Source organism: Callorhinus ursinus, unplaced genomic scaffold (genome assembly GCF_003265705.2).
Source record: "Callorhinus ursinus isolate GAN/ISIS: 27379988/994484 unplaced genomic scaffold, GSC_fseal_2.0 scaffold39, whole genome shotgun sequence".
NCBI classification, from domain to species: Eukaryota; Metazoa; Chordata; class Mammalia; order Carnivora; family Otariidae; genus Callorhinus; species Callorhinus ursinus.
The window spans coordinates 2,952,179-2,977,099 of NW_027397101.1; the positions used below are offsets into that span (position 1 = coordinate 2,952,179).

The window sequence follows — 24,921 nt, forward strand, 5'->3', positions numbered from 1 at the left end:
CATAAGACTATGCAATTACCAGCATAAGGATGGCTCTGAAATTGGTCAAAATTAAACACAGAACTAAAGGGATCTTCTGAGTGAAACAGCAATACAAAATAATAGAAAAGAAGCAAAATTTCCAGAAATTGTTATAGATGCCTTATATATGTGTTTTCTAGTTTATTTTTTTATAAAGATTTTTATTTATTTGTCAGAGAGAGAAAGAAACAGAGAGAGAGCACAAGCAGGAGGAGTGGCAAGCAGAGGGAGAAGGAGGCTCCCCGCTGTGCAGGGAGCCCGATGCAGGACTCGATCCCAGGACCCTGGGATCATGACCTGAGCTGAAGGCAGACGCTTAACTGACTGAGCCACCCAGACATCCCTGTGTTTTCTAGTTTAATTCTTAAAACAATCCTGGTCCACAGAACTGGCACATTTTATGGCTAAAGAAACCAAAGATTTCAGAATATAATAAATATGCCTAAGCTCCCAAAAAAGCGAGATGCTATGGAAAATGAGTAATATAAGCCTCCTGTTGAGAAGGAAGCTTTTGAATTCAGAAATACCAGTCTCCTCCAAAAGAGATGTTGAAGTCCTAACCCCCCAGTACCTCTGAATGTGACCTTATTTGGAAAGACGGTCACTGCAGATGTAATTAATTAAAATGAGGTCATACTGGAGTAGGTGGCCCTTAATCCATCATGACTGGTGCCCTAAGAAAAAAGGAGACTACCTGAAGACAGACACACAAGGAGAGAACCTCATGCGAGGACAGAGGCAGAGGTTGAAATGTTGCAGCTTCAAGCCAAGAAACACCAAAGATTGCCAGCAAACCACCAGCTAGAAAGAAGCAAGGAAGGATTCTCCATAAAGGTTTCAGAGGGAACACTGGACCTACTGACAGGTTAATTTTGGACCTCTAGCCTCCAGAACTGTGAAACAACAAATTTCTGTAATTTTAAGCCACCAAATTTGTACTAGGTACTTTGTTACGATACCCCTAGGAAGAAAATACAATCACTCGGATGCAATCACTTGCTATGAACTAATAGGATTTTCCCATCTACAGTTAAGCCTTTATTCAAAATTATAAAAATCTTAGAGTACTTTTAGAAACAGTCTTTCTCCCTGGTTGGTAGTAGTTTATAATACATTTGAACCAAATAAAAGTGCTTCTGACAGTTTCTAATCCTTAAACTACATGCTTTTGGGTTGATGTTTATTCTTCAACACCGGCAAAACTAGGATGTGAACCCAGTTTTTTCTGACTCCAAAACTCATCATGCTTGTTTCACAGCTGCACTAGATTAAAAGAAATTATGAAGGGGTGCCTGGGTGGCTCAGTCAGCTGGGTATCTGCCTTCGGCTCGGGTTGTGATCCCAGGGTGCTGGGATCGAGCCCCGCGTCGGGCTCTCTGCTTGGCAGGCAGCCTGTTTCTCCCTCTCTCTCTGCCTACAGCTCCCCATGCTTGTGCTCACTCGCGCTCTCTCTCTCTCTGTCAAATAGATAAATAAAATCTTAAAAAAAAGAAAAGAAAAGAAATTATGACGTTTGGTGCAAAGTCACTTGATATTTTCACTAAAATTTATTTAAAAGGTATTTTTTAAAAACTTAAGTACAAAAAAATTTCTGAAATTCTCTGACATGTATAAGCCAGTACAAATTTGTAAAAGTTACCAAAGAATTTTAGAATAACAAATTTATCAAAATGCACAGTCTGTATTATGTTAATTGAATAGAATTTTTTAGTTTCACTATTTTATACTTCCTCACATATTTTTCCAATCTTCTTAAGTCCCACACAGAATAATACAACCAACAATGGCTTAAAAAGGCATTGTTGATAATGATAATAATCCTGTGGCTTATTCATTTAGGAGCAGTGAAGGAAGAAAAGCTTCAGCTCCAGGTACTCATGAAGTCATAGCTCCTTTAAATTGGAGGGTCAATCCTTATGGGGACATTCAAGAAGAACCCATTATGTCCTGGGTTGCCTCCATCTGGATTAACAGTATTTAAATCCAAAACCTAAAATTGGAAAGGAAAGGAAATCTTCAAGGGCAGCATCACCCTTCAAACATAAATAATAACCCTAACCTTATTCCACTAAACATAGGGCATTGTTTCAGAGGAGGAAAAACAGCAAAACAAATGTTTTAGATGTCAAGACTTTTTAATTAAGGGGGAGACCCTAAGATTATTAAAAATGATAAAGAGATCAAGATATAGATATTTGGTCAATGAATATTTTATTCTTATTAAAGTAAAAACAAAGTAAAAAATTTGTTTTTCTTTTTTAAATATAAATACAGGAAGGAATTTAAGGGATAATTTAGATAGCACTATTCCTTTCTGAGTTTAGACCCACTGATTTCTGCCTATTTTGGATATATCCCCGTACTGTATATTATAATGACACTTGTGAAATGCTCTGTTCCTCCCAGGAACTTTATACTAGATTTGGTAACTGGTTAGAATAGGCTTAATATAGACCCTAAGAATGAGATCATAACCACTAAATAAAAAATAAATTATAAAGTACTTTATGAGTCAAGGGGAGAATTGGTATATAAATTTTAAAAATAATGAACATACTTTTAGTACTAACTAGAATTAATTCACAGCCACATTACTACATTACTTACCTAAACTAATTACATTGCATTCATAGGCATTATGTTAATTAGAAGAATCATCTCATTAAATCCTCACATCAACCTTCTGATGTAGGGGCTAATACTACTATTTATAGACATGAGACAATGGCTTAAGTTAGGTAACCTACTATGTATCCTGGAGCCAGTAAATGACAGAGCTAACATGCAAATCCAGGTCTCTCTGTCTCCAGAGCCTACTCACGACACTACACCAATCTGTAAGTCGGTTTTACTTGTGATAATCGCTTTTTGTTTTGTTACATTTCATCAGATGTTCTAGGATTATGTATGATCTTTACATAAGTAAAAAGTTAAGACATCCCACCAAGTAATATTAAATGAATAAATATATATGCAAGTAAGCTCCCATTTTCAAAAGGGATACAAGCTAAAATATTTGACTTTTTTTTTCACCCTGATCTTTATTTCAAGAAGAGTGAAAAGAATGGAAATGTTCTGAATTTATTTGTAAAATCAAATACAAATATTTGATGTGGGTAAGTTCTTCCTCACAAAAGAGTCACAACTAATAAAAGTAGAAAGAATGAGAAAATTAGAAAAGCCACTATTCTGCAACTCCTAAAGAAATAGTGGATCTAGACAATGTCACGAAACACTGCTAAATTATTAGGTGAGAAGTGAAGGGATCACCTCAACTCAGTGATCTTAAGTGGTGCAAGAGAGAGTACCAGCACCACATATGAAATATTTTTGACCAGAAAAAAGGAACCCAAATCCAATCAAGCCTCCAGCTCTATGGGTCTACAGGAAATTCGAGGGACATACCTACATGTTAAAGGATCCCAGGATACAGTCATCTTAATCCAGAATGTTGGGACAATCTACAAGACATCACCGAAGTCTTTCAACAAATAAATAAAATAGAACCCCAAAATAGAGGAACTGTTATTGATTTTTAAAGATTACAAGACATAGCAATCAAATAAAATGTACAGACCTTATCTGGATTCTGACTGGAACAAGCCAACTGTAAAGAAGACATTTCTTAGACAATCAGAAAATATTAGATATTAAGGGATTATTAATATTGTTGGACAAAGAAACAATATTCTGCAAACATTAAAAGAAAAAAGTTGTGTCTGATAGTGATCATACTAAAGAACTCACAGAACAAATGTAATGGCCAATATTTGCTTCAAAATACTCCAGAAAAAAAAAAGAAAGGACAGGGAAGGAAAAACTGAGATCAAAATGGCACAATGTTGGTTACTGATGAAACTGGGTGGTGGGTATTATCCGTTCTCTTGTAGTTTTGTGTAGGTCTGTAATTATTCTATTTTTTTTTAAGATTTTATTTATTGATTTGTCAGAGAGAGAGCACAAACAGGGGGAGCAGCAGACAGAGGAGGCAGAGAAGCAGACACCCTGCTGAGCAGGGAGCCCACCGTGGGACTCGATCCCAGGACCCTGGGATCATGACCTGAGCCAAAGGCAGCCACTTAACCGACTGAGCCACCCAGGCATCCCTATTCTATTTTTGTGTAGGTTTGGAAATTTTCTAAATGTGATGAGGAATAATGTGTGCACCTTGTTTGGATTCTGATTCAAACAAACCCATTATACAAGGGCACTCTGAGACAACAGGAGAAAATTGAACACATACTGGACTTTAGTTATGTTAAGGAATTAATAATTTGGTTGAGTATGATTTTAGTATTATGGTTATTTTTTAAGTTGCTATTTAGTAGAGTTATATACTGAAGTATTCAGGGAAAAAATAAAATATATTCGGATTTTTTTTTCACAAACTTATATATGAGAATGACATCTGGGATTTGCTTAAAAATACCTGAGCAAAAATAAAAGTATAGAGGGGAAATAAATGAAACAAAAGTAGCAGAATGTTAATAACTACTGAATCAAATAAGTGATTAATAAACCTAATTCAAAATAATTTCATCCTAATATAATATAAACTCTAGGTATCTTTGAATAATTGCACAAAATATTTTTTTAAAGAATGACTTCTAATATGCCTTAAGAAAAAAATACTAAATATAACCAAATAACTGGAAATTGCTTTAATTTTCTGAGGCTGAAAGACTTACAAATGAATAGATATATATATAGTAATATATATATAATTTAAAATAAGAAAAAAGAAAAAGAATGACATTATTTTGACAAAAAAGAAATGTATAAATTTAAAATACATTCAGATAATTGTGCGAATGAAGGGTACATTCATTAAAAGATTGCAAACCTGGGTAGGGAATATAGCAGGCATTCAATAAATGTTTCTGAATGAATGCTACTCTATCAATGATCATTTTCCTCTTATATTATCTAGGAATGTTGGACATCTAAATTTCCATAACACTACAGTCAATGAATGTAAAGCTTTCTAATTTTGATACACCTCTGAAGATTAAACTTTATATTGAAGAAAATCTTTATCATAATAAAATCACTATTTAAGAACTAAGAAAGGACCCTAGATATAATACAATTCAACCTGTTGTTGCACAGATTAAGATGATAAAGCCCAGAATAACAAAAAATACACCTCTATTTATACTCAAAGCATTTACTCACTTCATGAGACCCGAATTCTTCTTACTAAATGGTCCGATGATTTTAAACAGCAGCTCCACAACTCCATTTTTCCCTAAGGATACTGAATTCACAGCTAGGAGGCAGAGGAAAGGATGTAAAATGATTTTAAAACCTCAACAAGTAGAAATGTGTATTCTTGGTGATACAGAGCTGAAAACATACACAAATTCTTTAGAAGACCCAAGCCCCTCATAAAGCCTACCCTAGCCAATCACTTGAAAGGACGATTGTTTTGGGGGGGGGGGTTTGGCTTTATTTATGACCTTGCAGGGAGATTATGAAAGAAGTTATATAAAACAACAAAATGTTACTTAAAAAAAAAAAGAGTTTTAAGTTAACTCTGTTTGTTTCTTCAATAATTTAAATACCAGGTCATGGAGATTCAAAGACAAAAACAGTGTGGGCCCTCAGAGAACGCAGTATAGAGAGTGACAAAAACAATAAACAAATAATTACTAAATTACTTTCTAAATAGATTAAGACTTGCAGGCTATTTAGGTTACACCAGAATGGAGTCCCAAGTCCATAATGAAACTGAAGGTATCTCTGGAGAAACTGAGCCTGGGTTCACTCTTTACCAATGAAGAGGAGCTAGCTAGGGCAGGAGCTGCTCTAAGGAAATGTCTCCAGAGACAGAGATAACATGGCAAACCGAACCGAGTCAGTGAACATCATGGGTATAAAGTTACACATTAAAACATACAGTATCAGACAAAAGCTTATCAATGGAAAGATGAGGTGGGAAAAGAAGGTAAACAAATTATAGAGCCCTAGAAGTTGTTTGTTCTTTCAACTACAGGGAATTGCCCAAAAGGAACAACCAATCAGACATGCATTTTAATACAAGTCAGATGTCACAGCACTGTGACAGATTTGAGAGACATGGTAGCAGGCTGTGGTCCAGGTGGGAGGTGATGAGGACCTTGGCTAAAGCAGCTGTGGAGAAAGAGGTAACAACTGTAGAGTTTCACACAGAATATGCAAACAATTACCCAACCAGGAAATTGTGCCTAATAATTTTCAATTCTGAACAAATATATTTTAAAAATCATAAACAATTTACTAGCCTTCTAGTGGTAAATTCAGTAAGATGCCACCAAAAATGTAAGCTAAAGTCTTGTAGGATTTTAATTTCCTCTGTATCTATTTTTCCATTATCCCTTCTAATTTTATCTCTGTGCGGTCTTCCTTTTTCCTTAATTGGGGAATTCAATGGTTTATCTGTTTTATTTAGTTTTTAATTTTATTTGAGTATAGTTGACACACAATGTTACATTAGTTTCAGGTGTGCAACTTAGTAGTTTGACAAGTTTATACATTATGCTATGTTCACCACAAACATAGCTACCATCTGTCCCATTACATCACCATTACAGTATTATTTTATTTTTAATCCAATCATTTCATTTCTTAAATCAACTGGGGCTTTTTTCTAATGTATTCTTTTTTCCTCTACATTCCTCTGCTTTCCTTGTGTTTATTCCTCCTTTCCTAACTTCTTTGGTTAGATATCCAATTTATTCATTTCCTTCTATTCTTTTTAATTACATAAGTGTTAATTATTTAAGTGGTCAAAGCTATTTTCCTATGAGCTCACCTTTAGCCATACTGTCAAAGTATAAATACAGATAAATAATCATATACATACATAAAATTTTATACATACACACGCACACACATATATATATAACCCCACATCTCTACCACTTTGAATACCATTATTCTGCAATATCATGTACTCCCCACAACTTCAATTTCAGATGTCTTGTTAACCACTCCAATCCCATAGTGGAAATAGAAAGGAACTTCACAGCACCTAGGTTTGGGACCTAGTATTAGAGAGTATATATGTGTGTGAGGAAACAATTTCTCCGTGATCTCTCTTCTCTCCAGCTTCCTCAGAGGCTGTTGTACTATTTTTTTTTTCTGTTCTGCTACTTCCTATCGATTGCTGAACATAATTAACTCCAGGTGACTATGCTTCCACATGCCTTCCTTCTCAGCTTTCCTCTCACCTGTGAAAATCCAAATAGGCGCAGCAGTTTTTCCTGCTGATACCCTCCTGTTCTTCCACATCTTTCCACGGGCTGTTACTCATCCCCTTCACTACAAGCTTTTACAAACTGCAGGAAATGAGAATTCTCAAGATTTTATCAATTCACCTTCTTACCCCACATCACTTTTGTGGTGGTGGGGTTAGGAGTTACAAAGAGTCATATTACATATTCTCTTTTCTTGTCAACAATTTTTAGAGCTCTATGGAGTTCAGGTACTTTTACATTTTCATTTTGTATAACCTGACAACACTGAGTTAACTGAAAGGTGCTCTAAAATACTTACAGTTGGCAGAATATACTCGTAAAAGCTGAAGACAAGGCAAAACCAAGCGATGATTCTGCAAATTCTGTTTGACCAAATTCAGGGTTATATTCAGAGCTCCATTAATTCTAGCTTTCACTCCAAATTTTTTGTCTGTTTTAAAAAAATGAACACAATTTATTCATGTATAACTTTTGAATGAAAATGGAAATGTCATAAACTATATACACACATACACACTTTTTAGAATAAGCATTTTAACCAAATACTTCAAAGTTTAAAAGCTCATATGTATGCCACAAAGCAATGGCAGAACTCTTAAATAAACACTATTCTAAGAGTTTAGAGAATCATTTTAATCTGTGTAGCTAGACAATTATAAACTGAACTTGGGTTCTATTCCCAGGATGCCTTTCTCTGTTAACCTAATCTAAATCAGCTTTCTCCTTGTTTCAAATCCCATGTTTTCTTGATCTGTATTTTTTAACATTTTGCATGTCTTACTTTTGTAATAATCGGTCCTACAATTTTTTATATCTCTTTTGGTCTTGACTAGATCATAAGCTTTTTAAGCATTGAGACTGTGCAATACAAATATGACTATTAATGAAAAGCAAACACATTTTACCTCCATGTTCCTCAAAGCATTCCCATCCATATTCCCTCCTTCCAACTTCAACAATATATATCCTTTACACACACACACACATGCAAGCACACAAACAGTGACACACTTGTGATTCTGATATTTTTCTTCCTTTTTTCCAGTCTATGTAACAGAATTCCTCATAAATTTAGTATCCTCAACTTTGCAGGCCACTAGCTGACTGTAAAAAGGAGTCCATGACTAAGATCAAGAAAAAGCAGTACCACGTTAGATTTTCAAAATTTACCAAATTTCAAGGCAAACAGAATCAATGTCACAAATAGTTCTAAGATAAAAACACAAGTGGAGCCCTCACCTTTAGGTCCAATCTTTGCAAGAATAGAATGAATCTGTACCATCAACTCCTCATTCGGGGGAGATTCTTTGCTGGCATTCATAAGTAGCTGCAACAGTATCTGTGAACCACCTTTGGTGACCAAGAAACTTGCTCTTCGACCTCCACCTAAAAAAAAAAAATTGTTTTTAATTGTTTAAACAGCAAATCCTCCCATAAAATATTAGACATCACAACTTGTTAGCATTCAATATTTCAAATGATGACTTCTGAAATCAAACACCTCAAAATCAATTTTTTTTTATTTCATTAGTACTTTAGTTAGAAAATAGCAAAGAGGGTAAACACAAGTGATGCCAAAATTCTACATTCAAGGCTCTGAAAATGGGTTTTGGGGTGGTTTGAGGGATCCTGGAAGACCCCTCAAATCAAAAACAAAGCAACAATAAGAGTATGACATTTCAGTTTCCAAATTCTGATACTCAGAATAGCTTCTATAGAAGTATCAGAAAATTCCAAATAAAGTACACATGATACATTGTTGATCACTGTTTACAAACGGAAATTAGACCAAAGAAAACAAAAACTTACCAGCTGACACCAGCTCAACAAGAATGCTTAAGATATTAAGTGTAGTTTGAAGATCTTTCGTGTTCTGAAATAAATAGTTTATTTGCTGTATTAAACCATTGTAAATCTGTGATTCCCAAACCTTTTCTGTTCCTGCTGTGAACTACCTGTATTTTTACAAATGGCCCTTCCAATTTCCCTAAGGACAAATGTATTTGGGCTGGCACTATTCTCACTTACCACTTCAGTAGTTTCTTCTTGCCCTTGAAAATGTTTTGCAAGTCATCTGAGCTATTGTTTTCTTAGTATCAACACTATTACAAGAGGAATTAATTTGTCATTTGAATTTATCATCTTCTACCCAATAGATAACCCAAATAAATGAATCAAAATGTAAAAAGCACTACAATGTATATATGGTGACCACCCAGTCACCTAGCTCCCCTCTCAGAAGCCAACTGCATTATCAGTTGGTTGTGTATCCAGCCAAAGATAATGTGCACACATGAAAGAAATCCATGTAAATATATGTGCATATACAGATTTATTTCTCCAAATGGTAGTGCCCTATGGATACTATTTTATATTGACATTTTTATGTATCAATAAATAATTTCTTCACCCTTTTTTAAGGGCTACCATATGGATTCTATCCATCATATGGCTATGCCATTGTTTATGAAACCAGTCACCTACCAATGGAATATTTGTTTTAATCTTTTGCTACTAAAAAACTGCAACAAGAAATTAACATGTTTATACAGAATCAAGTACGTCTCCATATGGGATAAATTCCTAGAATTTCTGGGTCAAAGAATATGGGCATTTACTAAATTGTTCATGGAGTAATTTACACTCCCACCAACAATGTAGAAGAGTAACTATTTCCCAAAGTCTCGATAACCAATCTAGTAAGAGAAAATGTTTAAACACTGTACTTTGGTTACATCTCTCTTATTAAAAGCAATGCCTGGATAAAGAAAACCACAGAGAAGCAGAATTATGGCCTATTTAAGGAACTGCCTCACCCCCAAAGTATAGGAATTTTAAATGTTTATACAGAGGAATTTGAGAATTGTTATGTATCGGTAAACTGGCATGGGACCCTTATTCTTCCCCTTTCCAAAAGGGAGTGAGTGTTGTCTCCACTTCACCATTTTAGCTTATAGATTAATGGAGCCAAAAAGCCATATCCAGACCAGTTAGAGGATTACACATTAACCAGAAACCCTTGTCTCAGCATTGGAGGTATTCCACTTATTGGACCATCAACTCACTAGAGAGGAATTTGGAAGAATGAGAGGGACAGACATGTGTTAAAGAGAAGAGTGAACTGTGGCAGAATACTGCTTGTGTCTGGCAAACAGGTCTCATCTTCTTCCTGGGTACACAGCCAAACCACATTTTCCAGCCCTTTTGTAATTAGGTTTGGGCCATATGACTGAGCTCAGGCCATTGGAACCTGAATGGAAGCTGCACTGTTATCTCTAGGCCTTACCCAGACAAGTCTCCCATACATAATTCACTACCTCCCACCCCTGCTGACCTCAATAAATTGTGATAAAGCAAACAAACGAATGGTGTTCAATCTCAAGTGCCATTTGCATTTCTTTCCCTGGGAACTGTCCATAATGTCTACACATTTAAATCAATGTCTATTGATTTAATTTTTCCTTACTGATTTGTAAAAGTTCTTTATATGTTAAAGAAATTATACAAGTTGAAACATTTTTTCCTCAGTTTGCCAAGTGTCTATGGTGTTTTTTTTCCCACGCGCTTTAGTTAATATAATTGAATTTATCAATCTTTTCTCTTTTATAGCTTCTGGGTCTTTGTTCATATTAGAACACCCTTCCCTGTTTTAAGATTATTTAAAAATTTCTATTACTTCCTCTAGTATTATGATTTTATTTTCCATGCTTAAATCTTTGCTATAGATACAGAATTTACTTCGGTGTAGAAGTAAGGATCCACTATTCTTTTCTAAGTGGCTACCAATCTGTCCCAGCTCCACTTAATAAATAATCACTCCAGTTTTCACTGATCTGAAATGCTACCTTTCTTAAGTGGTTTTAAATTGCCATATGATTTTAATTTATTTTTGGACTTTCCATTCTGCTACAATGATGCTATATTGATGTCTATTACTAAGGCACAATTTCTAAACTATTTAAATTACTAAAGTTTTATATAATGTTCTCTGGTATTTGGTGCAGCTAGTCCTTTCTCTTTTCTTTTTCAGAAACATCCTTTCTACTCTTATTTTCTCATTGAACTTTAGAAACAAAACTGTTGGTATTTTTACTGAGATTACTTTAAACTGACAGATTTAGGGAAAAATGACATCTTGTATCATTTTTAATAGGAAGTAATTCCTATCAAAAATATGAATTAACGCCCTGTTCTTTTTTTTTCCAGTTCTATTGAGATATAGTTTGACTTATAATACTATGTAAGTTTAAGGTATACAACAAACTCACTTCCTGTTCTTAACACAGCACTGAATAAAATTTAAAATCCTGATTCTGAATATATCCTGCTGATCCACCCAGAAATTTCACACTGGGATAGAAATTTAACTGTTACCAACATAATATAGTTATTCAACCAATATATGTAGTAAACTGAATCACAAACATATATCATCTAAAACAATACAATAAATGAGAATTTCCAATATCAATCATTTATTTTAAAGATTTATTTCCAGCTAATGCTTTATTTTGTATTACCAATTAGAATGGCACGTTAAAATTTAAAATATGGTTATCATTACAATCATAGGGAAATATACTTAGAGGTTTACCTAATATATATTAGAATGTTTCTGTCACCATCCCAAGTGATAATTTAAAACATAAAACTAACTTCCATTCATTAGCTTTACCTCTAGGATAAAAATTTTATACTTCATATATACATTTTTTTCTTCTACTAGATGGTATTACAGTTACAAAATTAAAGCCTGCCAGTGATTTACCTCTAGGGTTGACAGCAGAACTTCCATTCCTGTAGAACCTTTGGCTGTCATTTCTCTCCTTGTTTTTTCTGAAAGGTATAAAAAAGTTTTCTTCTAAAACAAGAAAAAATTACATATAGCTTAATTCTATAGCTAATGTAGAATCAACATGACTCCATTGGTCTAGCAAACATTCTAAATTGGTTTTTAGATGTTCCTCCCTCTGATGTTGCTAATTCTACTGGGTGGGAACTTCCAGATCTCAGTTTACAAGCCCTTCCTTGCATTTAATCACATCTCATATCATGAACTAGATGGATCCCTGTCAATCCATCTATAATCTTAAAATCAGCAATACAGTATGAGTACCAGAACTAGTGGTGAGGTAGGAGGTGGTAATGGCAGGCCTCTTTATTATCTTTACAACTAAAACTAGAAAATATTTCATCAAAATTGGTGAAAACAAAAACCTAGTACTATTTTCAAATGTTTTTACTGAATTAATACTATTTTAAAATTCTGAATTACACAAAAATAAAAACTAAGGAACAAACAAAACTTGCTTCTTCTGCCAAGAATCTGTAGACCAGATCACCCAGATAAGCCCTTTCATCTGAGATGGGGTGGGGAGAAACTATAAATTTTTCTACTATTTTTTTTAAAGATTTTATTTTTTATTTATTTGGCAGAGAGATACAGAGAGAGAACAAGTAGGCAGAGAGGCAGGCAGAAGGAGAGGGAGAAGCAGGCTCCCCGCTGAGCAGGGAGCCCGATGCGGGGCTCGATCCCAGGACCCTGGGATCATGACCTGAGCCGAAGGCAGCCAGCCGCTTAACCGACTGAGCCACCCAGGCGCCCCTAAATTTTTCTACTATTTAAAGGTTTCTAGAGCTTCTCCACTCTTCTTTTCCTTTGATTAACAAGACAAGAAAGGTAGATCCTTGGCCAACACTTAGGTAGATCACATACAAATTATATGTACTTGACCTATATATTACCTCATTTATGATTTACTTTAACCCTCCAGGAGGATAATTACTCTTTTCATAGACCAGAAATTTGAGTTCAGAAAGGAGAAGAAACCTGCACAAAGTCATTGAGCAGGTAAGTGAAAGAGAACAGGTGACCCAGGTGTTTCTGAACCCAAAGCTTACAGTCTTTCATTGATTTCATGTATTTCTAAAAGAGCCACAGAAATCATTCTTTTAGGCAGGACTGTTGTACAAGAGACTTGTTAACCCTCTCCAACTGTTTCACACCTGAATATTAGTGCCAGAAATTCTTCTAATATAGGATGACAATGCCATTTCTTTCACACTTCAAGATTTTAAAAACAGAACACAATCTATTCTCAACACAGCACACATTACACACATTACACAATAAAGTTCAAGAGATTGATACTACCAAATTTTTTCTACACAGAGATAATCAAGCAGTCTAAGACCAGAATGAATGAAGTCGAATGAAGCCCTGATGGGGGGAGGGGGAAAAAGTCAGGCTAGGCCTTTAGAACATCACACTTCTGCCCAAAGCAAAATCCTGTTCAACTTCCATTACAAATAAACAAAAATCCATATGTGGTATAGTTTTGACACATACAAATTACACATTTACAATTTCACAAGAACATGAAGTATATAAGAATAGGAGTCACAAAATCTCAGAAAAAAAATCTTCAGTCTGATATCCAGCTGAAAATCAGGTTATTCTAAATTAGAAGTTATTAAAGGGACAAATGTGCTCAGAGAAGTTACAGTATAATATTATTTGTGACAACTATCAGTAACTACCTAGAAAATAAAAACAGAGATTAGAAATCATATTTTTCTTTAAAACAACAATCTCATGCTATCATGCATCATCTTGGGTCCAGATAATGAACTTTGTAAAACTGACAAACACCTTACAATCTTTCTAAACACATTGCATAAATGATCTAAAGATCTAAAACAGTTCATCTCTACACCCTGTTGCCATAATTACTAATGCTTAAAAGAATGACAAATTTCTTTACCTATAAAAAAAGGGGAAACTCATTAATATTTGTAAAACCCAATTCCTTTTTTAAAAGTGATTCCTCTCCTGACCTTTCATCATTTCCCTGGCCCAACTGCCTCCATCAGTAAGTATGAAGCTGTAAAATAAATATCGTTTAACTATCCACAATGCACTCTTAACATTTTAAACAAGACAACTGATTTAATGTTAAAGCCAAATGATTTTTCAATATTAATCACACAGAAAGTCAGAAGACTGAGATCTCCTCCACTAAACAAACCATTATTTTTTCACCTTCATGGAACAAATCAAAAACTCCCATTATAACATCCACGATCATGTAGTTTACTCCTCACACTAAATGAAAATTAGCCACTACAGTTTTCTACGCTACTCTAGACTCTGTCATCATCTAAGAAGACTTCAATGTCAATGTGGATGATTCATTCAAATACCTAGCTGCATAGCTTCTTGACCATGTAACAACAAAACCCTTCCCCCTGTGCTCCAATTTATCAACCCTCTCAATTCTCAGACCTCAAATTGCCCTACCTCTGAAATCTTAACCTCCAACCTCCCACTCTCAGACCACAGCCTTCTAATACTCCTATTCCTCTTTGCTTTCTAAAAATTAGGGAAGCCTCACTGTCCCTTTCATGGAAACTTCTAACTCATCAGTGGTAGTGCTGTTTTCCCGCAAAATCAGTTTTAGACATACACCGCTTGGATTCCAAGGTTCACCTCTTAAACATCCTCCTGTGAACGCTTGTAATTAAGTAAAGGCTAAAATGCACATTCTCTATTCCTACATCACAGTAAAAATAAGGCCACAAGAATTTCTTCTCCTAAGTTTAAGATTTTTACCACCAAAAAATTCACCATTTCCATCCTCATTTGGAAACACAAAACTACTGTTTTCACTTATCTCAACTCTCAGCCATCAACATCTGCCCTACCATAGCCCACAGCTATTCCAAAATGTGTGCCAGTTCTCAACCTTTGCTCTCAATCTCTGGACCTCTGTTCCCAACTTTCAGCATCTACATTTCCCTCAGTGAATTGAGACAAAGTGATCAGTCAACCACAGATAAAATCCTATAAAACAATGACCAAGTTCCATACACTCATGTACCCAATCCTTGACGATTCTGCATTCCTTTTTCCAGTCTTGAGGAGGGAAAGGGGATGTGTCGTTTCTACTATGTTTTAAATGCCATCCTTTCTACCTACTTCTAAACCTATGGCTTCAACCTCTACCCACATACTGTTTTCTGTTTTCACACATATATAACAAACCTTATTTTAACTTGCCTCCTCCTCTATTTCCTTCTGGTTTCTCAGTGAAACTCCCCCCATGACAGAAAGTCTACACGCCCTGTCATTATTTCATTTGCCACTGACATTACAGCATAATGCAATCTTCCTTCTAATTCCGCCACTTGAAAATGCTCTTGTTGTGGCCAATAATTTATTAATTGTCAAATCAAAAAGATCTTTATTTTAACTAACCTCTCTATGTTACTTAACATTGCTGATAATGCTTCCTCTGTTGGCTTTTCTAAAACAGTCCTTCCCAGTTCTTATACCACTACGTGCTTTCTTCAACACCTTCAATAATCTAAATGTTCTAAGAGGCAAGAATTTTAAAGCAGGTATTATAATTACGTTCAATTACATTAAGGAAAATAAGCTCACTATGAACAAAAAGATAAGAAATCACAAGACAGAAAAATAAAAAGTATAAAAAAGAACCAAATGCACATTTTAGAAAAGAAAAATACAATATGTGAAATAAATATCAGATAGACATAATGGCAGAATGCAGAGGAAAAAGGCAGTGAGCCTGAACACAGAAAAAGAGAAATTATCCAATCTCAGTAACAGAAAGTATTAAGATTGAAAAATAGGAGCCTCACATTGCCTGGGTGGCTCAGTCAGTTAAGCGTCTGTCTTCAGCTCAGGTCATGATCCCAGGGTCCTGGGATCGAGCCCTGCATGGGGCTCCCTGCTCAGCAGGGAGTCTGCTTCTCCTTCTCCCTCTGCCTCTCCCCCTGCTTGTGCTCTCTCTCACTCTTTCTCTATTAAGTAAATAAAATCTTAAAAAAAAAAAAAGGAAAAAGAAAAATAGGAGCCTCAAGGACCTCTGAAACAATCTCCAAAAGTCTAACATATGTATAATAATATACCAAAAGAAAAGAGAATGAGGAAGAAAAGAATTTTGATAAAAAAATTTCCTAAAATTGATAAAAGACACAAATTTACAGATTCGAGATGCTCACAAATTCCAAGCAGGATAAATACAAACAAAACTACATGCAAACCTCTGAAAACCAAAACTAATGGAAAATCATGAACTCAACAAGAGAAAAATGACACATAACTTTTAGAAAACAAAGATTCAAAAATAGCAGACATCTCCTTTGAAATTATGGAGGCCACAAAATAGTGGAAGGACTGTTTTACATGCACTTTATAGTGCTGAAGGACAACACCATCAACACAGAATTCTACACCCATTAAAAACATCCCTCAAGAATTAGGTGAAATAAATCCATTGTCAGATAAAAAAAAAATTCTTCCACAGCACACCTGTCCACTAGAAATGCCAAAGGAAATTCTGTAGGCTAAAGGGAAATTATGCCAGATCAACCTCATATCTTTGGCAAAGAAAAAAGAGCTTCAGGAATAGTAAATATGTGAGTAAATATAAAAACTACTTTTTTTCTTCTTAACGTCTTTAAAATACACATGACTGCCTAAAGCAAAAACTGTCTTTTAAAGTTTATAATGTACATAGATGTGATACATATCACAACTATAGCTAAAGAATAGTAAATATAAATGGATATGTAAGGTTCCAAGGTCTCTAAATTTCGTACGAGATTACACTATTAATTCTAAGCAAAGTGTAAAGTTAATGATTGTTTATTGTGATCTCCAGAGAAATGACTTTTAACAAATGCAAATGGGTATAACTAAAAAGTCAATAGGTAAATTAAAATGGAATTCTAAAAATTGTTCAAATAAATACAAAAGAACGCAGGGCAATGAGAAACAAGAAATAAAACCAGAAAGGACAAACAGAAAACAAGTAACTGTAGATCTAAGTCCAATCATAATATTAAAAGTTATCAAACTAAATGCTCAAATTAAAAGAGAATGTCAATGTGCTATGTACAAGACACACTTTCAGATTCAAAAATACAAATAGGTTAGAAGGAAACGAAAGGGAAAAGCTAATAATGCAAACAACAAGCATAAGAAAGCTGGAGAGGGGGGCGCCTGGGTGGCTCAGTTGTTAAGCATCTGCCTTCAACTCAGGTCAGGATCCCAGGGTCCGGGGACAGAGCCCATTGGGAAGCCTGCTTCTCCCTCTCCCGCTCCCCCTGCTTCTTCTATTCCCTCTTTCGCTGTGTCTGTCTCCGGCAAATAAACAAATAAAATCTTAAAAAAAAAAAAAAGAAAGCTGGAGGGGCTATACTATTATTATCAGACAGAATAAACATCAAGGTAAAGAAAATTACTAGAGATAAAGACGAACAATCCATAATGATAAGAGGGTAAATTCATCAGGAGGACATAAAAATCATAAAAATGAATGAACTTTATCATTTTCACAGTACTCTATTGTAGCAAAATACGAAATGGAGACAGTTCCCAGAACACAAATCTCAACTGTCTCCCTCTACACCTCCTCCCGAGAAAATTTCACTTCATTTCCATTACTTTTTTTTATAATTTTTTATTGTTATGTTAATCACCATACATTACATCATTAGTTTTTGATGTAGTGTTCCATGATTCATTGTTTGTGCATAACACCCAGTGCTCCATGAAGAATGTGCCCTCTTTAATACCCATCACCAGGCTAACCCATCCCCCCACTCCCCTCCCGTCTAGAACCCTCAGTTTGTTTTTGAGAGTCCATCGTCTCTCATGGTTCGTCTCCCCCTCCGACTTACTCCCCTTCATTCTTCCCTTCTTGCTATCTTTTTTTTTTCAACATATATTGCATTATTTGTTTCAGAAGTACAGATCTGTGAATCATCAGTCTTGCAAAATTCACAGCACTCACCATAGCACATACCCTCCCCAATGTCTATCACCCAGTCACCCATTCCCTCCCACCCCCCACCATTCCAACAACCCTCAGTGTTTCCTGAGATTAAGAATTCCTCATATCAGTGAGGTCATATGATACATGTCTTTCTCTGATTGACTTATTTCACTCAGCATAACACCCTCCAGCTCCATCCACGTCGTTGCAAATGGCAAGATCTCATTCCTTTTGATGGCTGCATAATATTCCATTGTGTATATATACCACCTCTTCTTCATCCATTCATCTGTCGATGGACATCTTGGCTCTTTCCACAGCTTGGCTATTGTGGACATTGCTGATATAAACATTGGGGTGCACGTACCCCCTCGGATCCCTACATTTGTATCTTTGGGGTAAATACCCAGTAGTGCAATTGCTGGATCGTATGGTAGCTCTATTTTCAACTCTTTGAGGAACCTCCATACTATTTTCCAGAGGGGTTGCACCAGCTTGCATTCCCACCAACAGTGTAGGAGGGTTCCCCTTTCGCTGCATCCCCGCCAACATCTGTCGTTTCCTGACTTGTTAAATTTAGCCATTCTGACTGGTGTGAGGTGCTATCTCATTGAGGTTTTGATTTGGATTTCCCTGATGCCGAGCGATGTTGAGCACTTTTTCATGTGTCTGTTGGCCATTTGGATGTCTTCTTTGGAAAATGTCTGTTCATGTCTTCTGCCCATTTCTTGATTGGATTATTTGTTCGTTGGGTGTTGAGTTGGATAAGTTCTTTATAGATTGTGGATACTAGCCCTTTATCTGATATGTCATTTGCAAATATTTTCTCCCATTCTGTCGGTTGTCTTTTGGTTTTGTGGAATGCTTCTTTTGCTGTGCAAAAGCTTTTTATCTTGATGAAATCCCAATAGTTCATTTTTGCCCTTGCTTCCCTTCCTTTGGTGATGCTTCTAGGAAGAAGTTGCTGCGGCTGAGGTCAAAGAGGTTGCTGCCTGTGTTCTCCTTTAGGATTTTGATGGACTCCTGCCTCACGTTTAGGTCTTTCAACCATTTGGAGTCTATTTTTGTGTGTGGTGTAAGGAAATGGTCCAGTTTCATTCTTCTGCATGTGGCTGTCCAATTTTCCTAACACCATTTCTTGAAGAGACTGTCTTTTTTCCATTGGACATTCTTTCCTGCTTTGTCAAAGATGAGTTGACCATAGAGTTGAGGGTACATTTCTGGGCCCTCTATTCTGTTCCACTGATCTATGTGTCTGTTTTTGTGCCAGTACCATACTGTCTTGATGATGACAGCTTGGTAATAGAGCTGGAAGTCCGGAATTGTGATGCCGCCAGCATTCCTTTTCTTTTTCAATATTCCTGGCTATTCGGGGTCTCTTCTGGTTGCATACAAATTTTAGAATTATTTGTTCCATTTCTTTGAAAAACGTGGATGGTATTTTGATGGGGATTGCATTGAATGTATAGATTGCTCTAGGTAGCATTGACATCTTCACAATGTTTGTTCTTCCAATCCATAAGTATGGAACGTTTTTCCATTTCTTTGTGTCTTCTTCAATTTCTTTCATGAGTATTTTATAGTTTTCTGAGTACAGATCCTTTGCCTCTTTGGTTAGATTTATTCCTAGGTATCTAATGGTTTTGGGTGCAATAGTAAATGGGATCGACTCCTTGATTTGTCTCTCTTCTGTCTTGTTGTTGGTGTATAGGAATGCCACTGATTTCTGTGCATTGATTTTATATCCTGCTACTTTACTGAATTCCTGTATGAGTTCTAGCAGTTTTGCAGTGGAGTCTTTTGGGTTTTCCACATACAGTATCATATCATCTGCAAAGAGTGAGAGTTTGACTTCCTCTTTGCCGATTTGGATGCCTTTCATTTCTTTTTGTTGTCTGGTTGCTGTGGTTAGGACTTCTAATACTATGTTGAATAGCAGTGGTGAGAGTGGACATCCCTGCCACGTTCCTGACCTTAGGGGAAAAGCACTCAGCTTTTCCCCATTGAGAATGATATTCGCAGTAGGTTTTACATAGATGGCTTTTATGATATTGAGGTAAGTGCCCTCTATCCCTATACTCTAAAGAGTTTTGATCAAGAAAGGATGCTGTACTTTGTCAAATGCTTTTCTGCATCTATTGAGAGGATCATATAATTCTTGTTCTTTCTTTTGTTAATGTATTGCATCACGTTGACTGATTTGCGGATGTTGAACCAGCCTTGCAGCCCAGGGATAAATCCCACTTGGTCATGGTGAATAATCCTTTTAATGTACTGTTGGATCCTATTGGCTAGTATTTTGGTGAGAATTTTTGCATCCATGTTCATCAAGGATATTGGTCTGTAACTCTCCTTTTTGATGGGGTCTTTGTCTGGTTTTGGGATCAAGGTAGTGCTGGCCTCATAAAATGAGTTTGGAAGTTTTCCTTCCATTTCTATTTTTGGAACAGTTTCAGGAGAATAGGTATTAATTCTTCTTGAAATGTTTGACAGAATTCCCCTGGGAAGCCATCTGGCCCTGGACTTTTGTTTGTTGGGAGATTTTTGATGACTGATTCAATTTCCTTAGTGGTTATAGGTCTGTTCAGGTTTTCTATTACTTCCTGGTTCAATTTTGGTAGTTGATACATCTCTAGGAATGCACCCATTTCTTCCAGGTTATCTAATTTGCTGGCATAGAGTTGCTCATAATATGTTCTTAGAATTGTTTGTATTTCTTTGGTGTTGGTTGTGATCTCTCCTCTTTCATTCATGATTTTGTTGATTTGGGTCATTTCTCTTTTCTTTTGGATCAGTCTGGCCAGGGGTCTATCAATCTTGTTAATTCTTTCAAAGAACCAGCTCCTAGTTTCATTGATCTCTCCTATTCTTTTGGTTTCTATTTCATTGATTTCTGCTCTGATCTTTATTATTTCTCTTCTCCTGCTGAGTTTAGGGTTTATTTGCTGTTTTTTCTCTAGCTCCGTTAGGTGTAGGATTAGGTTGTGTATTCTTGTTTCTTGACAAAGGCTTGTATTGCTATATACTTTCCTCTCAGGACTGCCTTTGCTGTATCCCAAAGATTTTGAACAGTTGTGTTTTCATTTTCATTGGTTTCCATGAATTTTTTTTAATTCTTCTTTAATTTCCTGGTTGACCCATTCATTCTTTAGTAGGATGCTCTTTAGCCTCCATGTATTTGAGTTCTTTCCGACTTTCCTCTTGTGATTGAGTTCTAGTTTCAAAGCATTGTGGTCTGAAAATATGCAGGGAATGATCCCAATCTTTTGGTACCGGTTGAGACCTGATTTGTGACCTAGGATGTGATCAATTCTGGAGAATGTTCCATGGGCACTAGAGAAGAATGTGTATTCCGTTGCTTTGGGATGGAATGTTCTGAATATGTCTGTGAAGTCCATTTGGTCCAGTGTGTCATTTAAAGTCTTTATTTCCTTGTTGATCTTTTGCTTAGATGATCTGTCCATTTCAGTCAGGGGGGTGTTAAAGTCCCCCACTGTTATTGTATTGTTGTCAATGTGTTTCTTTGCTTTTGTTACTAATTGCCTTACATAATTGGCTGCTCCCACGTTAGGGGCACAGATATTTACAATTGTTAGATCTTCTTGTTGGATAGACCCTTTAAGTAGGATATAGTGTCCTTCTTCATCTCTTACTACAGTCTTTGTTTTAAAATCTAATTTGTCTGATATAAGGATTGCCACCCCAGCTTTCTTTTGGTGTCCCTTAGCATGGTAAATGGTTTTCCACCCCCTCACTTTCAATGTGGGGGTGTCTTTGGGTCTAAAACGAGTCTCTTGCAGACAGCATATCGATGGGTCTTGTTTTTTAATCCAATCTGATAGCCTGTGTCTTTTGAGTGGGGCATTTAGCCCATTTACATTCAGGGTAACTATTGAAAGGTATGAATTTAGTGCCATTGTATTGCCTGTAAGGTGACTGTTACTGTATATTGTCTCTGTTCCTTTCTGATCTATGCTGCTTTTAGGCTCTCTTTTTGCTTAGAGGACCCCTTTCAATATTTCTTGGAGGGCTGGTTTCGTCTTTGCAAATTCCTTTAGTTTTTGTTTGTCCTGGAAGCTTTTTATCTCTCCTTCTATTTTCAATGACAGCCTAGCTGGATATAGTATTCTTGGCTGCATATTTTTCTTGTTTAGTGCTCTGAAGATATCATGCCAGTCCTTTCTGGCCTGCCAGTCTCTGTGGATAGGTCTGTTGCCAATCTAATGTTTCTACCATTGTAGGTTACATATCTCTTCTCCCGAGCTGCTTTCAGGATTTTCTCTTTGTCTCTGAGACTCGTAAGTTTTACTATTAGATGTCGGGGTGTTAACCTATTTTTATTGATTTTGAGAGGGGTTCTCTGTGCCTCCTGGATTTAGATGCCTGTTTCCTTCCCCACATCAGGGAAGTTCTCTGCTATTATTTGCTCCAATATACCTTCTGCCCCTCTCTCTCTTTCTTCTTCTTCTGGGATCCCAATTATTCTAATGTTGTTTCGTCTTATTGTATCACTTATCTCTCGAGTTCTGCCCTCGTGATCCTGTAGTTGTTCATCTCTCTTTTTCTCAGCCTCTTTGTTTTCCATCATTTGGTCTTCTATATCACTGATTCTCTCTTCTGCCTCATTTATCCTAGCAGTTAGTGCCCCCATTTTTGATTACACCTCATTAATAGCCTTTTTGATTTCGACTTGGTTAGATTTTAGTTCTTTTATTTCTCCAGAAAGGGTTTCTCTAATAACTTCCACACTTTTTTCAAGCCCAGCTAGTATCTTTAAAGTCATGATTCTGAACTCTAGGTCCGACATCATACTAATGTCAGTATTGAGTAGGTCCCTGGCAGACGATACTACCTCTTGTTCTTTTTGCTGAGGTGATTTTTTTTGTCTTGTCATTTTGTCCAGAGGAGAATAGATGAATGAGAGAACAGAATGCTAACATTAGGTTAACAACATCTCCAGCATATATACTCTATACAAGTCAGAAAGACCTTAAACTAGGGGACAAGAAAGGGAACGAAAGAAGAAAGAGAAAAAAATAGGAAAAAGAAAAAGATAAAAACAAACAAAGACAGAACAAAACAAAACAAAAACAGAATATGATCAAATATGATCAGGCTAGTGCATAGATCAGTGCCACACACTAGATTTTGGGCGTATTTTGGTCTGTTAGAAGAAAGTGCCTCCTAAAATTTTAAAGGAAGAAAGACTTACATATGTACAAAATAAGGGTTGATACAATGAAGGGATGGAAGATGACTGTAAAGATGAAAATTGCAAAAGATTTTATAAAAGGAATTGATAAGTTGTTTTTAAAAAGTAAGAAGATTTAAAAAAAATAGAAAAAAAAAAGGGACAGAATGTGATCAGGCAAGAGACTAGAACAAAGCCATACACTAGTGATTTAGGGTATACTTCGATCTGTTAGAAGAAACTGTATCTCAAAATTTTAAAGAGAGAACAACTTATATATATATGCCAAAAATAAGGGTAACTACTATGAAGGAATAAAAATATGACTCTAAAAATGAAAAATAAAAAATGTTTTTTTAAAAAAGGGATTGATAAGATGTTGGCTGAAAAAGGGAAAAAGAAAAATTCAAAAAAAAAAAACAGTTAAAAAAATTAACTTTGAAAAACAAATGAATTATGGTAAGAAAGCCATGAATTCTATGCGCAGTATGCCCGAGGCGCTGGAGTTCTCCCGTTCTCCTTGATTGGTAAGCTTGGTCTTGGCTTGCTGGCTATTCATGCTGATCTTCTGGGGGAGGGGCCTGTTGCCGTGGTTCCCAAATATCTTTGCGGAGGCAGAATTGCCCCACCCTTGTGAGTCCGGGCTAAGCAACCTGCTTGGGTTTGCTCTCAGGAGCTTTTGTTCCCTGCAAGCTCTCAGTACAACTTTGGAGGACCAGGGTGAAAATGGTGGCCTCCTAATCTCCGCCTGGAGGAGCCGAGAACTTGGGGCCCCACTCCTCAGTGCGCCCCCAAAGAAAAGCAGTCACTCCCGTCTCCCCGGTCTCCGGCCGCACTCCGTGCTCACCCGGCCTGTGACCGAGCATTTCTATCTCTAGCTCCAGACCCTGTGGAGTCTCCAAACCCAGCAGATCCCTGTGGTGCGCTTCCACGCCGCTCCCCCGGGGGAGGAAGGAGAGTCTCCCCAGCTCTGCCGCTTGTTGGGTCCCTGCTGGAGGAGCAGTGGCCCGACTGGGCCGCGGATCACAGTTTATGGCAACCCCGAGCTGAGAGCCCACGCCTCGGCTCAGTCTCTGCAGCCGACTTCCCTGCTCCGATACCTGGGAGCTCTGCCGCACTCAGGCACCCCCGGTCTTTCTGTGACCCCGAGGGTTCTGAGACCACACTGTCCCGCGAGGGTTCCACCCCCCGCTTAGCCACTGGAGCGACATCCCTCAGCGGAGCAGACTTCTAAAAGTTCTGATTTTGTGCTCCACGGCTCTATCACTTGCCAGAAGCGGCCGACGGAGGCCCCCTCCCCCGCCGTCTATCCTCCCGAATATCGCCTCAGATTCACTTCTCCGCACGTCCTACCTTCCAGTAAGTGGTCGCTTTTCCATTCAGAGTGTTGTTACTATTCTTATCTTTGATCTCCTGTTGAGTTCGTAGGTGTTCAGAATGGTTTGATCCCTATTCAGCTGAATTCCTGAGACCAGAGGAAATCCGGGTCTCCTACTCCTCCACCATCTAGCTCCGCCCCCTTCATTTCCATTACTTTAAGCTTTTCGCTCTAAATCCTGCTCTTCATTCAAAACCCTGTACTGAACTTTCCACTTTTCTCCTAACTTTTTTACAAGGCATAAAACTGTGGAAGCAATAATTATAATATTGTATCACTGGGTTTCTA

At 36.8% G+C, this 24,921-nt stretch overlaps 1 protein-coding gene across 5 annotated transcripts in view; it reads right to left on the minus strand.

Annotated features, from left to right (window-relative positions):
• AGTPBP1 (ATP/GTP binding carboxypeptidase 1) overlaps window positions 1–24,921 on the minus strand; it is a 161,054-nt gene that overhangs the window by 94,592 nt on the left and 41,541 nt on the right. For all 5 annotated transcript variants that reach the window (XM_025851632.2, XM_025851633.2, XM_073880686.1 and 2 more), the window contains exons 4-8: window positions 12,028–12,095; window positions 9,069–9,132; window positions 8,499–8,645; window positions 7,558–7,689; window positions 5,197–5,290 (exon numbers count right to left, since the gene is read on the minus strand). In XM_025851632.2, coding sequence (XP_025707417.1) covers window positions 5,197–5,290; window positions 7,558–7,689; window positions 8,499–8,645; window positions 9,069–9,132; window positions 12,028–12,095 — 505 coding nt within the window. The remainder of the gene's footprint in view (window positions 1–5,196; window positions 5,291–7,557; window positions 7,690–8,498; window positions 8,646–9,068; window positions 9,133–12,027; window positions 12,096–24,921) is intronic.